Source organism: Corvus kubaryi, unplaced genomic scaffold, assembly GCF_017639235.1.
Source record: "Corvus kubaryi isolate FWS band 111438036 unplaced genomic scaffold, C.kubaryi_AGA036_p1.0 37308, whole genome shotgun sequence".
Taxonomy (NCBI): domain Eukaryota; kingdom Metazoa; phylum Chordata; class Aves; order Passeriformes; family Corvidae; genus Corvus; species Corvus kubaryi.
In genome coordinates this window covers 4,543,162-4,559,329 of record NW_024581096.1, presented here as the reverse complement: position 1 = coordinate 4,559,329, position 16,168 = coordinate 4,543,162, and the positions used below count along the sequence as shown (strand labels likewise).

Genomic DNA, 16,168 nt, shown 5'->3' with positions numbered 1-16,168 from the left:
TATATTAGAACTCATTAATAGCTTCATTCTGTTTCTATGGACATGAAGATGCAACTAAAACATTGCCATTAGTCTAAGTCCTAACCACTGTGTCTTTGCAATTTAAACATTTAATGGATATCATTACAAAATGATGACTAGCTTGGTGATTTGACAAAACCCCATATTTGTACTTAGACGCAGGACAATGTCAGAAACAATCTTCTTGCTTCAACTGGTAGTATTGTAATTCTGAAATTTCATCCTATTCCAGACAGAGCACTAATGCAGAAATTTCAAGTGATACAAAATTTTAAAAGGCTTGCATTTAAGGTTAATTGAAATGTATCTGGTATTAAAAGCCTCAAATGTTTCTCTTATTTGTTTGGGATTTTTTTTGTATGAGCCTGTGGAATCCTTATGATGTAAAAATCTAAAACCAAAAATCTCCTCCGAAACAAAAATTTGGCACATTTCTTCCTAATGACAAAATGGAATGATCAGTTTGAAAATCTTCAAGGAACTTGGTGCTATACATTTCTGTAAAAAGTTTTAGTTTTCAAGACATCCTGGGAAACATCCAGATAGCACTATTGAAATAGAGAAGTGCTTGTCTCAGCTTTGGTAACAGCCATGAAAACATGCATTACATAATTTCAAAATGTATATATTTGTGTGTGTGTCTATGTGTGCATGTAGAAAGTTTACATGTGCACACATAAGTGATGGGGTTTTTTCTCTAAAAAGAAACTTGCATTTAATAATTCATATTTCTAACTCCACAACCTAGATATGACTACCTCTCACTTCCTGTGAGTACCTGGTCATAAAAGATGCAATTACCTCCCCAAGCCTTGATGATATTTTGCATTGATGACAAAAACAAAGTCAGCTAAGAGACACCTTGCGTGTCAAGCAACACAGAGTGTGATATTTGAGAAAAACTCTTGTATCTCATACACCCATTGAAAGCAAGAATAAACAAATGCTACCTAATGGCAAACAATTCCCCTAAAAGTGCTTCTATCCACAATGTACTCTTTTCTATTAGCCACGAAAAGTCTTGTTGCAAATCCTCACTCAGAAAGACTAATTTGCTGTGTTTGGAGGTAGAAACATTCTCAGTGACCCACTCATCTTAAAGGTTGCATAGTCTACTTCAGGTTCTGGCTTCAAAGTTACAATACTTATTTTCACTTCCACTATATAAATACTCCCATTCACTTTAATCCTTTTAAATATTTTGAGTTCTACTCTCTTGCAAGCTCCTAAATAATACTTGGCACAACAAAACTAATAATTATATTTTGCTTAGAAATTCTTCACCTGCAATTTTTACAAGTCATGCCTCAAACTAATGCACTGAAAAATGTGACCCATATATGTTTGGTGTTTATTTCAAATTAACTTGTACATAGAACCTCCTCTCCCTGAAAAAGTCAGCAAGTAGTCCCAACTGCAGAGTACAATCATGCACTGTTTATATGAGTTTTCTAAAGAAGGTGAAACAACAGGTAAAAAACAATGAAACTGTGGAAGATCTTCAATTAGTGATACTATTTTGTTGGTTTTGAACTGATGTGGGTTTGAGCTCTCACAAAAGGAAAGAGAAGAATGGGTAGTCATACAATGCATCTACCTCTTACAAAAAGGGAGACAAAGGTATTACATCAATTATAATAAAGGTTAAAATCTTAACTAGAAGAGTTATTAAACGACAGAGAGTCACCTTTCTGAAAGGCAGTAGTGCAGTAGCTTCTAGATTAGTGTTGTGACACCTTAGAAAGGCCTTGGAGATGAAGACTGACAGATATGTCACATCATATTCAGCAGATGCTAGCACCAGCCTCCCTGCTCTTTCAAGACAGCTGAGACTGGAATACTTTTCCCATTATTAATACAGTGTAACAGAGGAAATTTCTCTGGCTTACAGACAAAAATGAATCACTGGTTGTAAAATCAAGTTATGCATTTGTACAAGATCATTTGTATTTCACTGTTGGTTTGTTTTTCTCCTCAGTATATCACCAGCCCTGATGAAGTTCTATTAATATGTACTCAGCAAACACTGAAGTGTACATGGTGGGGAATCATCTACAGACCAGAGAAATATACCCTTCTAATATCAAAATCAAAACTCAGGCTTTAGCATAGCCTGATACTATCTTAGAACAGAGAAATAAAATCTTGGGAAAAGTTATGTATTACAATGATTTTTCAAACCATAAACAATTAAGACGAAATTAGATTCTATAGCAAAATCATGGTGCTCTCTAAGCATTAGATTTAAATATTATTCAAAATTTTCTTACTAGTTTGGTTACCTTTTTAACAGTATTCTTTTAAAAATTAAAATTAGAAATATTATGGAAAAGTACAATTATTTTTTGAAACTGGAGAAAGGTTTTCATTGAAGTTTTCACAGTAGATTTTTCATTTTCCTAGTCAAAATTTGTTTTTTCTATTTAAAATCTAATGTAATCTTGTCATTTCAAGAAAAAGTACTATGAACTATATAGGCACATGAAGGATTTTGGACTATAAATATAGATTTCACCTGAAATTACTTTTGGTAAGGCAGCTGGTATAAAAGATCCTTTTTTCTTAAGGCAAATTTTTGCATTAGAATCTCACTTTTTTTACTCAAAAAAGCCTCTGCTGAAACACTAATCAGATATCACCTGTTCTCTGATCTGATATCCATTTTTTTTTCCACTGGCACAAAATCAAGGGAGAGTGATTTTTTCACACAAGAAGTTTCAGTAACTCTTTCAATTCCATTAATAAAGAAAGTTCCTCTTTATTTCACAGTTTGATAAAATTGGATGGAAATTCGGTCACAATGAACAATACACAAAAGGCTATTTAAGCTATTTTGCTAAAATACGTAACAAATATACTCCAGAGAAAAAGACAGAAAATGTTTAACGTAGTTCGCGATATCTGACAAGTTGGATTAAGAAATAATTTGTCACTAGTCAAATTCCTAGTATTTTTTGCTTGAAATTCAAACACAATAGCCTTAGTTACCTGTATTTAAGAAATTAAGTTACTTTTCAGCCCTGAAAAGTTTTCTCCTTATTGATAACTGCACATACATACAAAACAAATATAACTTTCCACTGCTATATTTTTTTACTGCTACCTGGTATTTTGCCTTTTTCTTTTTCATTACATTTTTCTTCAATGATTTAATACTGAACACACCAACAATGAAATGGTTTTTATATAGCACACCCATCTCCCCCTCTCTCCACACAAGCTCAGAAGGTTTAAAGGCAGCAAGTTGTAGACAATGCAAACACTTTGCTGAAGAATAATAAAGTCTCATACCGTCTCCTTTGCTGTTTAATATCAATTGGCTTGTTAATAGCATAAGGCGATCCGTGAGTGCAAGCATTCTGGAATCTAGCCACTTTCCCCAGAGCCAGGTGATCACAGCTAGGTGGTAAACTCATTTTATCCCAACAGAAGCAGCACAAGACTAACGGCCCAAAGGATGCATTCCTGGGAAAACTGGAAACAAAATGTTACATAGTCAACATCATTGAAGTGTGCTGCTCCAAAAGAGCCAAGCAGTCCTGTGCCGGGAAAGCAAATGCTCCTCATCTCAGCTGTGTGTATCACCCTCATGGATGCAGGAAATCGGCTGTCTATTGCCACCCAGTCATACTCCGGCCAATTACTGATTAAGCAGATAAAGCAGAAAGTCACTCAGGAACAGTTTCTCTCATCCATGGGCAATAATCTTTTCCCTAATAATCTGTCTTTTTTTTTTTGTCTTTTTTTTTTTTTTTTTTTTTTTTTTTTTTTTGTGGAGAACAGACCATAAAGACAATTTAGTCAGTTAAGACTAATATCTGAAAAAGCCACAGACTGAACTCATTTTGAAGCAGCAGGTGGGCCAGAAGAGATGTTTTTGCATATATCAAAAGATGACAGTGGGAGGAGGAGGATCTACCCACTGGTACACTTAAAAAGGTCAAGTAACTTCTAAGTTTCACAATGTGAACTCAGACTGATTACATTTGCTCTACAAATTATTTCATAATTTTATCTCTATAAAGGAAAAAATGAAGATCACATAATTCATTATATATTTTATGAAGTTTTATATTCTGAGGTATGTTTCTTATTGCATAGCAAAGCATTCTCCACTAACACAAAGTAACAAAATGTGAATAACCTCACCTAAGAACCTACTCTGTCTTTGAAAAACGGCAATATATAAAACTGTTTTCTCATATCTGTAACACATTTTATACAACTCAACAACTCAAAATTATCCGTGGAATTGCCTTTATTTATGAAACTGCATCTACTTGGCCTCCACCATCTCAGCTCTCTGTGCAATGCTCTTAGAGGTCCCAACTATAAAAAAAACCAGAAAAGTAGTACTCCAGTGCAACTTTCACACACAATCAAATTATGAAGTGCATTTTACACTACTGCATGAGAATCTGAGAGATAGAAAGAGATTCATGTTCAGCACAGAAAAAAGCTCTATCATGGAGAACTGGAAAACCAGGGGTATTTTGTGTGTATCATATATAAGTATTACAAGCACCTCAATCTATCTGGCTGGTATTAATCCTCTTGAATTGCTGGCTTTAAATCAAAGGAGGTTGCAAAGGTGGAAACCTAACAGGAAACAAGACAGAAAGAAAGATAAGGCTCCTTGTGAGAACAATGAACTCAGGAGTGTTCCCAAAAGGGGAATACCCTATGCCTGGCTCCAGAGCAGGTGGCAACATATACCTTTCCCAGTCTGCAGTGCACTAGAGAAGGAAAAAGAAGTGAATGGCAAGAATGTGCCCACAGTACCTCAGTGAAAGCAGACAGGTAACAGAGGTATCCAACAGAATGGGAAGCAGGACGCCTTGCCTCGGAACCACTAAAATGGAGTGGAATCAGGGGTTCAAAAGTTCACATGCATCAGACAGGGGCTCTGGCCTGCAATCACAAGACAGCTGCTCCATGTGCTGCCACCCTCAGTGCCTGGCTGGAAACAGAAGCAGTTTGTCATGAGCCCTTGACAGGTGTCAAAGTCCCCATAGGACTTTGTTAGGTGATGAAAAAACAGGCAAAAGGTGGACAGTCATCTACAGCGTGTGCTTCCTTTGCATCTAATAAAAACGGATAAATGTAACACATAAGACTTTTTATAGGTGGTTCTTAATTCTCTTTGTGTCCTGAAACTGTTTTGTCTGTATAACAGGAGTATAATTTTGCATGCACAGATATTATAAGATTGAATTCAATCCAGGTAAACTTTTTACTGCATTAACAGCCACTCTGAGGAAACAGAAGGCCATACTCTTGGAAAGATGAAAATGTGACAGATGAGAGCTGAAAATCTGCATTAGTCTTTTAAATGTGATTTTAAATGTGACATTAGTATAAGGCTACATCTGATTCTACTTAGGATATAAGATACCAGCAGTTAAAAAACCCTTTAGAAACTACTTCAGCTTTGTACAAAGGAAAGCTAAAATAAATAAATATATCTAACCTAAGCCTCAAGCAGCCATTCTCCAACATGCAAATACAGTTATGAAAAAAAAGCCACCCAAACTAAAAAGCAAGCAACCCAAATATCCTGCCTATTAGATCTTTACTTAAGAAAGAACAAGAAGAAAAACGTAAGGAAAGTAGGAAAATCTAAAAATCAAATAAGAAAAATCAGATCAGAGTAAAATCAAAAGGTTTTTTCTCAGTTGTGGCTTGTTTATTGGGTTCTTGTTTGGTTGGTTTTTTGTTTGTTTATTTATATTTGGGGTTTATTTAAGTGTAACTAAAGATGGTTGTAAACCAGTCTTGTTATATATGGAACAGTTTCTTCCTTGTTAATAAAGTGGAATAGTTTCTTTCCATTTCATAATGGGTACATACGCACAACTGGAAATATTTTTTCTAGGTACAAAATTGATTTAATTTATGCCTTGAAGATTCTTCACCGAAGAAGGAATTAAAGTGGGCACAACAGCACTTCATATGCCATGCTGTGTCAGTAAATTCTCCATTGCTATGCTGACGCCTGCGGCCCAGCCGCCAGGCTGCCCTCAGCAGCACTGGACTGGAAGAGCTGGGAGGCTCCAATCTTACTCCCAGTCTGTCTTCAGAGGCCATGAAAATTTACTGGGAAATATATGGCAAACAACATCTTCCCATCTCACAGTTTGTCGTCACATGTGGGATGGAATATCATATCAACTGCAAAGCACTTTCTACAAATCTGAACAGCCCATTGGACATGACTATTTTGATCTAATTTGGCTAGATTCAAAGTATGGAGACTTCCATAAATTGGAAGTCTCGCTGACACCAGATATGCTCCATGGAACTTGTCTTTTACCTGAGAGCTCTTTTGTTCCTCAGTGAAGGATGAATTTTTCAAAACTACACACTAAACACATCTTCAGCTTTAACAGCTTTGTAAAGTATGCAGCCAGAAAAAGTGAACTTACTTGGACATAATGTTTCCAAAATAATGTGTGTGCAGGTAATTACACCATATTCAAATTAGTCTCAAGGAAAATTTCGATGGGACAGTTTAGCATTGGGATATATCAAGGCATTTTGAGATGGGATTGACTTGTATGGAATTTTTGCACAAAAACTAAAACTACTTAATTTTGATATCCTAAGAACAACCTAAATTTTTCCAAGAAGATGTGGTCTACACTATCTTACGATATTCAAAAATTCTCTAAAATCAACATTTATGTGAAAAAAAAATCTTCAATTTTTCAATCTGATGTATGAAAGTTGGTGTAGAGCTAAGCCATCCGAGATTTTACTGTGTGGATGGATATTGATATTTTGGATTGACATACAACTTAATTTAAGTATCTTAAAACACTTGACAAAATTTAAATTAAACTTAACCATAGCTTTTGCCCATAATGCAATTGAAGATTCAAGTATTACTCAAACTCATCTACCTACTTACTTGTCTTATGAAAAGTTCTTCAACACTTTTTTTTAATGTTTAAATTAACAAAAGCTACATTTTTATTATCCTTTATTCATAAGCCCGAGTCACAGTGAAATGTAGAATACTAACCTTGTGTCCTTTAAGGAATTACATTCATTTTGGCATATGGTATATGGGTTAGGGTTAGACTATTCTATGTATCAAATTTCAACAATGTCTGTGAAACTTTTGAAACTTAGTTTGATTTGTGTTTGACACCAGGAAATAACAAGATATTAAAGAATAATTAGCAAAATCTTCTCTTGCTGTATGGGAGAAATTACATAAGATTTTAACTTCTATTACTCCTATTGCTATTAGATTGCCTAGTTTTGACTAGACTGCCTCAGCCAATGTCATGGGCTTCACTAGATTACAGAACATTTTAAGGAAAAGGCAGGTGTTCCGCACTTCACAGCCCAAATATATGAAAAGATTTTTCTTCATCTATATAGTGTCAGTTCCTCTCTACTAACTAGACATTTTTCCTTGTGACAAGAATTTCTTCCCAGAAATATTCTGACTGTCAAATAATTGACAGATGACATGAAAATGGTTTGATGTGACAAATTTTTCTGATGAAGATGTGGTCTTTCCAGAATACAATAATAACTAAGACCCTAATACATAGATTAATAGATTGGACAAAGCTCCCCTCCCCTTAATTATTTTGAAGATTTCCCCTTTATACATATTTATTTATCTAAATAACTATTTTAAATATTGCTGTTGAACATTCTCTAACTGCTGAATATGGGCAATTTTTTAACTCCTAATTGAAAGGCAAAAGAAATATGGGAATACAAATGCTATTTCAACACATTTCTTCTAGAATGATGAATATTTGACTGTCCTTCCCATTTCTTAGAGGATGGATTTCCTATAAAAAGTACTGCTAATTTACTTATAAAGAAGATTATTGCTTGAATTGTCCAAAACTACTTGCATGGGTTTTTTATAAAGTGCTAAGTGTACTCTGATTGATAGTAATCTAAGTATGCTATATGTCCTACAAAGTGCCAGCCAAAACAAACACACAAACAAAAATTCATAACATATGGGTCATATAATAAAGTTATGAATAAGAACCAGCTCTTGCTTACACCACTGCACAGATTGCACAGACATATTGTGAGTCTGCCTGTTACATATGCAGATAACAAAAATGGTTTTACATAGTACATATCAAATATATACTGGAAAAGACCCCCAGTTCAAAGGAGTGAGAAAAATATTAAATAATGGCATATACTTGGCTTCAATTTTTAACGTTTAAATTTGTCTTACAAAGATGAACCTGGTTTTAACATATGTTCTTTTAACTCTGCCAATACAATTTTGCTATTGAAATGTAGGACTACATGCTGCTGCCCTTGAAGGCCCTTTTCTTTCAACTGACTCCTACACACTTTTGCTTCCCTTTATCTCATTAAATAACCCAGGGAATCTTTCATGAAGGCCTTCTATTCTCTTCCTCACATATCATTAAGCCATTAGAATAGCCGCAGTGGGTCCATTCAGCTCAGCACCCCATTTGCAACACTGGCCCAGAAACCTTCCCTTTCTCTGTCATGCATCTTAACAACAAAACCAGAAAGGTTCAAAAAATTGAATTTCAGCTATCTCATTGCAAGGAAGTCATATTCTTCTGACAGAAAAATTATTTAAGGGCATAAAATAGCTGATGAATAGAAGCAATTAAAAAATCAGGAGTTCTCATTAAAGTCAGTCTGCAAGCATAGATAGTGTCACTGTATGTAATGTCACTCATTAAAAGACATTAATGACATACTGCAGTAGTTACACAGCAGAACAATTCTGTTTATTCATCTCTCCAAATGAACATCTTCCTTGAACATCAGCTGCAGCTACTATATTTAGAATACCAAGTTAGTATTGACAGTGCTGTTTATTGAATAGGCAAAATAAAGACATTTTAGAAATGTTAGGTGCTGGTAAATGTGCATTACTTCTGCGGCATACTAACTACAAATTTGTCTATTTAGGATTAAATTTATATTCTGAATATTTTGTATAGGTTAATAATGAAATAATTTCTGAGTCCATTTTTTTAGGTATATACCTCTATTCTTTTTATGTGATATCACCTTGTATGCATTTCTTATATTTCCAAAACCAAACATGTATTGTGCATTTGCACACTCTTCATCAGGGCTAAATTAAAATTTACTATGTTGTCCTGGTGTCAGCTGGAGTAGACTTAAGTTCTTCTAAATAGCTGTTACAGTGCTGTGCTTTGGATTCAGGTGAAAGCAGATATTATCAGGTGTTAATAACACACTGATGTTTTGGGTTTTGGGTTTGCTAAGTGGTGCTCATCCCAAGTCAAGGACTTTTATTTTTTCCTTGTTTCATGCTCTGCCAGTGAGGAAGTATGCAAAAAAACCCCAATCAAACAAACAAAAAAAATCCTAACAAAACTGGGAGGGAGCACAGACAGGACAAGTGACCCTAACTGACCAAAGGGATATTCCACACCATAGGAGTCATGCCCAGGATATGAACTGGAGGGAGTTGCCTGGAAGTGTGGCTGATCTGGGTTCGGGAATGGGAGGTCTGGCTTCAGTCAGCAGGTGGTGAGAAATTGTATTGTGCATCAATTGGCATTTTTCTGCTTTTTATTATCATTGTTATTATTTGAAATTATTATTTTATTTTATTTTATTTTCAATTATTACACTGTTCTAATCTCAATATACAAGTTTTACTTTCACTCTCCTTCCCATTCCTTTGAGAAGGGGGGGTGGGGGAAAGAGAAAAGGGGTTGAGCAAGTGGCTGCATGATACTTCATCTGTTGCTGGGTTTAAAACCATGGCAAATATACAGGTGAAAGGCTATGTGTTCCACTACAGGTTTCCACGGACAATAAATTTTCAAGAAAGGTATTTTCTATCAGAAACTGGAAGCTTGTAAAGGTTATAACTTCTGGTTAGTTTTCAACTTTCATTGGTTTTTTTATTAACAACTCCATGAATAAAGTGAAGAATTGTGCTGTCCTCTTTAACACTGACATTATGAATGCTTTCTGATTCCCATAGAAACCTGTAAGGAGTAGATATCTCTACCTGGTATAAATTCACCTCCACATTCCGTGATATTTTAGAATTTATAGTATAGATCTAATAGTGTTCTTTATTTCTTCCCAGAATGATATAACTGTTCTAAAACTTTCCTACAGAACAAAACAAAATAAAAACACTCTCACAGTGATATTGTCCACATGGCTGTCACACCCCACACAAATCACACATGAGAGAAAGAACAGGAGGATATGCCTTCAACTTAATCTAACTGTTGGAAAAAAAGGTAGAATGACACCCTTTCCAGAAGGCAAAGGAGTCTTAGTTCTACATTGTCTAGGAAAAGGGAGGAACTTTTGCTCTAAAAACAGGGCGATGCAATATAATTACGGGATATAGCTTGATGTACGTCCTAACAAGCTGAGTTCATCTTGCTCCAAGAAATTTTCACAGTACCTTGTTTACAGCACTGTTTAATATGATCTATCAATCTAAGGATTTAAGGGCTTAGGAATCAAGACTGAAATATGTTTTCCTTATGTTTGAAAATAGAATAACTCTTAAGATCCTGAGTGTCTCACAGCAGTTTTGACTCTGCCGCAACCAGTCAGAGCAGAGTACATGTGCGTACATACACATAACTGAGCTGCATCCAGCTTCCCTCCTGCTCTTGTTGTGTGGCTTAGGGTGCTCATTTGAGCCCCCAGTGAATTGATTCAAGTTATTAACTGAAAGAGCAAAGAAAGAAGTAATGATTTGCTAAGACGAGCATTCAAACTTCTAGAATGAAAGAAATTATTCCCAAAGAATACCGATATCTTTTCCATTAAAAAAGCCTAGTGCACCATCCCTAAATATAATGTCTACAGTAGTGATGTCTGCCTTTAACCAGGTCTCTCATGGGATCCTTACTGCACCTTTTGTGGAAATGTTGAATCTTCATTTTTAAGTGTTTTTGGTAAGAGATGTGACCAAAAAGATGCCATAAAAAACAAACACAAAATCAAAAAATCAGACTGTTGGTTTGTAAATTAAATACCCAAAATATGTATATATATAATGTATATCTTTGCCATTAATCTTCCTATGCCGGACAATAGAAGAGTTGCTAACATTTTAGATGTTGAGGTTACTGTGAAGATAAATATACAGATCCAAATATTATACTATTAATCACTTCAGAAAAATGAACAAGAGAACTGACAATTTTTTTTTCCCAGTCAGGACTCACAATTCTATTGCCTGTGGGACTGAGTTGCTTTTTTAGAGGCCAAAAAAAAGGTAAGGGGACTCTCCACAAAAAACAATGAAGATAAAATAAGAAACTGTCCTGTCATCTCATTGAATACATAAAGTTAAGGTCCTTTGTAAAAGCTCACAAGTAAACATCTCAGGATTATCAGTCCCTGTATGCACAGTCAAAATTAACTTTATTAAATAAGGATAATTTAATCCCTTATATAATTAGAATGTCAAAGTTTGCAACATATATGTTTCTTAATGCATTTCTTTTGGTATGGAATTTTAATTATGTTGTAGCAGATGAAGAAAATTGAAAAGGTGAGAATATTCACAGTTACAAAAATACTGCATAAACCACAGTTTGTATACAAAACCCAAATCCCCTTCTTTCCACAGAGATCTTATAAATACTGCACTTTAGCATATTCACCATGATAGTTGTAACACTTGTGCTGCACCAACCATGTTGAGTATTGGACTCTTCCTCGATACTATCATCCCAATTCCTGATCTCTGCTACAAATAAACTACAGGCACTGCAGAGAAAATTACATGCCGATTTGCAACTGAAATAAATAGAGGATCTGCTTTCACACATAGGGACACAGATTCTGCATTGCTGCATGTGGTGTGACAGGTATGCTATTATAATTCTCTTTTTATAATAAAAGAATGGGTTAATTTCTCTTGTAGGAAATGCTGGGTAGGGTTTCCTTTCTCCTTTTCAAGTGTTTAAAATAATTAGTATTTAGTCATCCTGTCTTCCAATGTAATGGATACACCTGTTTGTATTCTATGTCTATTATGGATAAGTTCTGATTTCTATCACAATAAAACTCAAGCCACCACCATCTCATAGAAAATATTTCTTTACAAAATGGCTTCATTGTATGAAATGATTCATATTGCTTCCTGGGGTAAGATGCAGAGCAAGAGTTAGGGAGAACAACATTGTCACTAAGTATTTGCAAATATTACTAATATCACACTCCTTCCAAATTTGTTGAGCATGTGTTGAAGATCAATATAAATGTGAGGAGAAGAATTAAAAACAAGACCTTATCTCAATGTTGTATTGTAAATAATTGTTCGTGCATAATAACTTACAGTAAAGTGTAAATAACCATAGTCACAAAGCTCTTGAGGCTTTATATCAAAGATTGGTTTTCCTTTCCTGACCTTAAATTTGAAGTCCATTCAAACTTCTCACTCGAACTGCTAAAGATTACCGATTAAAGGCTACCTACTCCTGTGTTATCAGAGCCTTAAACTAGTGGAGAAAATTAAATAAATCTACTCTGTAGTGTTGTTAATTAGTATGTTATAAATACAAATGCTAAGGTGACCCTTGTCAACACTTTAATATTTTCTATGGCTTGAGGTTAAACCTGAGAACAGCATCAGATGACACATGATGCCAACTTCGTTACAACTGCAGCAGGTAAAACGCCAGGGAAAAATTTCAGGAACATTGCCTATCAAGCCCTGAGAGAAAAGTAGGCAAGTTATTTTCAGAGCTGGATTTGGGCAAGTTATAAAGATCACAATCCCTTTTGTTTTATGTAAGTGTCAGCATAGATTCAGTTGTGGACAACTGACAGATTTTACCCCCTCAGGATAGTGGAAATGAGGAGTGCCAGCATAATCAGTCAGACTGTAATGCCACTTAAATTTGTCATATGATCCTGTTAACTTTATATGCTTGACACAGCTGAACATCATGTTGCTTGTTAGAACATTTTGAGAACTGCTCTGTCTCCAAGATAGACTCTGAGAGTCTTACTTGAACGTGGATATGTGGATAGAGCAAGCCTTCATTTTGATGGAAGAGATACTCAAATATACACTCTGTGATCATAGCAGGACACAACTCTGTGTGATCTTACAGTGTTTTTATCGATTCAGACAAACTCAGTCACCTTTTTTTTCCCCAGAAATCACAAAGACTGTATAGTGTTGTTCTTTTGATACAATAAAGCATGTATGAAAGTAAAATTTTGTAGATGTTACCAATTAATTAGTATCTTGATTTCAGTGGAGTTTTGAAGCTACTTTAGTAGCTGATTTCAGTTGATGTTGCTGTGAAGAGTCTTTAGGGAAATTTAGGCATTATTGTGCTCAAAGCCTTTGTGCACTTCCAGTTAAGGAAGTAGCCAACCGAAAAAGAAATCTGCAGAAAGAAGTGGCGTAAGCAGAGCAGTTTGAAAAAGGCCAAAATGACACTGCTCATGAATCACAGCAAACTGATTGTAAGTCTGAGGAAGGAACACACTACAAAGAGAAACCTTCTTTGGTACAAAGCATGTAACAGAGTCAGTTGTAGTGAAGGCATTTGGACGCCGTAATAATGTGAAATCAGATCTCGGAGCTACATAAGCACAGAATGAATTTGTTCTCTGGATGTAGTCACTATACATCATAGTTCCATTTCAGACCAAGACAGAGCCTCATCCAAATACAGTTTCAGAATATGGTGGGATTTTCTGTTGAGAACCCCAGCAAATAAAAACAATCAGATTCAGGCTGGCTTATGTCTGACAAGTTATTTCCATGACAAACTTGAAGTAAAAAATGCTAAGATGTAGAAGAAACAAGAGTAAAATTTTGCGGGATAGCATCATGATATAGTATAGTTGTGGACAACTTATGTGTAGAACACTTAAAAAAGATCTCAAAATACAGTTTTTTCCTTTTTAGAAGACTAAAATATTTGTAAACACAGGACAATTTTTTGGTTTGTTTTCTGGAAGCTGCCAATGAAAGACAAGGTTGGGGACAACAAACATAGCATATGCCCAAAGGATATATGGATTAGGGGAGAAGGTGGGGAATAGAGTCATGCTGATAAAGTAGGACAGGTTGTGCTGAGAGACAGGACAGAGAGAAAGAAAATAAAGTCCATATCCACCCAACAATGCTAAAAGTTTCCTGTGCATCGCTGATGATAGGGTGCAGACTGGCATGTTGGACTGTATTTGTCCAAAATGAAAGAAAGTAAAAGCACACAACTTATAGAAGGGTCAGGAAACAGGTTACTCTTCTGGCCTCAAAAAGGTGATACTAAAAATTTTTATTAATTTAAAAAGAAACAAAAATCCAAAAGCCATGGAAATTTGTTACAGAGAGCACAGAACACATTCTGTCCAACTGCCACAATCTCATTTGTGTTGCAGGGAAAAAGACTTCTATCTTTTTATTACTTACTCAGTGGAGCGATTTAGAAAAATTTACCAAAGGATTACTACCCTCAGATCAGTCACAAACCTAAAATTAAGTGGAAAAACACAGGTCCTGTAATTTCCTTCTAGCTACCTTGCATCTTCTACATGCAAGAGGGCACCAAAGCCATCTAGCTCTACAGTGCAGACTTATTTGTATTAGGATTATGCAGGAGTCTGAGCAAACTATATTATGTTAGTCATTTTACACGCATTCCAAATATGGAAAGTATGCAGCAGCCTTATAGTTATCTGATGTTATCTTAAACATGTGAGAGTACTTGCCTCAAACTCAGATAAGAACAAAGATTTTAAGCTTATCTTAGCTGCAACAACACAAACCAGGTACATATCCATTTCTGCTGTCATCATCTGTAGCACACATTACCCATGATTGCTCCTCTTTTATTCACACATTTGTTCCAAAACTACAATTTACTACTCCTGTTCTTATGAGTTCACAGCTTTAATTCTTGTAACAGCCTGTTAGAAGACACATTATTTGGTCTTTTGAAGAGCACATTCACAGTGCTTAATTCTGTGTTTGCACTATGATGCAACAAGTACAGGGATGACAAGGAAAATGCATTCAAAACCCAGTAAAAGCCCACTCTGTGATAGATAACAAAGGTTTCATAAAAAGTAAACCATCAAGCTTTTAAGTCAATAAGATTCTGCTACAAAATACATGATTTGCATACAGTTTTCCTTTAGCAGAAAGAACAGCTGCATATTAAATTGGTTTGACAAAAGATGTTAGAAAAACATCAGCAGAAGCGCCTAGAATGTAAAATGCTGATATTTAAACACAAAAAAGATTGGGTTAAAAAAAAAGTAAAAATTAGAAACAACTCCAAAGCAAGGCTGCATTTCATTTCAGCTTGCTCTGTGTTTATGAGAATGCAATTACGTTTGAGCCATTTCTCAACACTGTCACTTGTGCATGCATGAGGTACTGCAAGATATTATGTGTATACACAAGATATTACCTAAATAGGACAATTTTCACAGTTGAAAGGTCCCTGCAGAAATAAATAAAAGATCCTGCTTGAAATATGACTGTTTCTTTATTTTTGAATGGTACAAAAGAAACTCGTTCTACCTTCCAAGTCCCAATTCCTTTCCTCTTAGGGCACTGTTTCTAAATGGTTCTATTATTTAGGCCTTGAGGATGGCAATACAGGGATCACAGTAGGCAGTTCTCAACAGGCTTCTTATCAAAGAATTCACAAAAGTCCAGTTCAACCTAATTTTCTGTCAGAAAGCATACAGCACTATGCAATCTGCTAGCACGAGAAAATTAGAGGTTGCAGGCCTGTGTGTCATGGCTGATTTTTGCCATACCACAGAACTCACTCCTCTCCCTCAAAGGATGTTTTAAATTACAAGAATTTTAAAGCTGTATGGAATGGACACATAATCACAGGTGTGTTTTATATATATTTTTATATATTAAAAGAATACATATTTAACCTCTCCCTTTACATACGATGGATTACTCTGAATGAAAATCCAGTGGAACATGGTGTTGAAAGCTTTACAGGATTTTACTGGCTATTAAAATGGTTTTGCTTTTTTTTCTTTCTAGGACTACAGAGCAAAAGATATTTTACCAAAATAAAAGTCACCTTGAAAGATAGTTTCTATTCCATGACAACTCAGAACAAGATATACTATTTTAGTGTCTTGAGCAGCAAAATGTAGTAACAAT

General features: G+C 35.2%; 1 protein-coding gene across 5 annotated transcripts in view; it reads right to left on the bottom strand.

Moving 5' to 3' along the window:
* The window catches only part of PDE4D (phosphodiesterase 4D), a 551,221-nt gene that overhangs the window by 181,424 nt on the left and 353,629 nt on the right, over positions 1-16,168 (bottom strand). Inside the window, exon 1 of one of the 5 annotated variants that reach the window (XM_042028300.1) lies at positions 3,313-3,726. The exons of the other annotated variants lie outside the window; for them this stretch is intronic. Coding sequence (XP_041884234.1) covers positions 3,313-3,437 — 125 coding nt within the window. The 5' untranslated portion in view covers positions 3,438-3,726. Of the gene's footprint in view, positions 1-3,312; positions 3,727-16,168 lie in introns of those variants that run through there. 5 annotated transcript variants of the gene reach the window in all.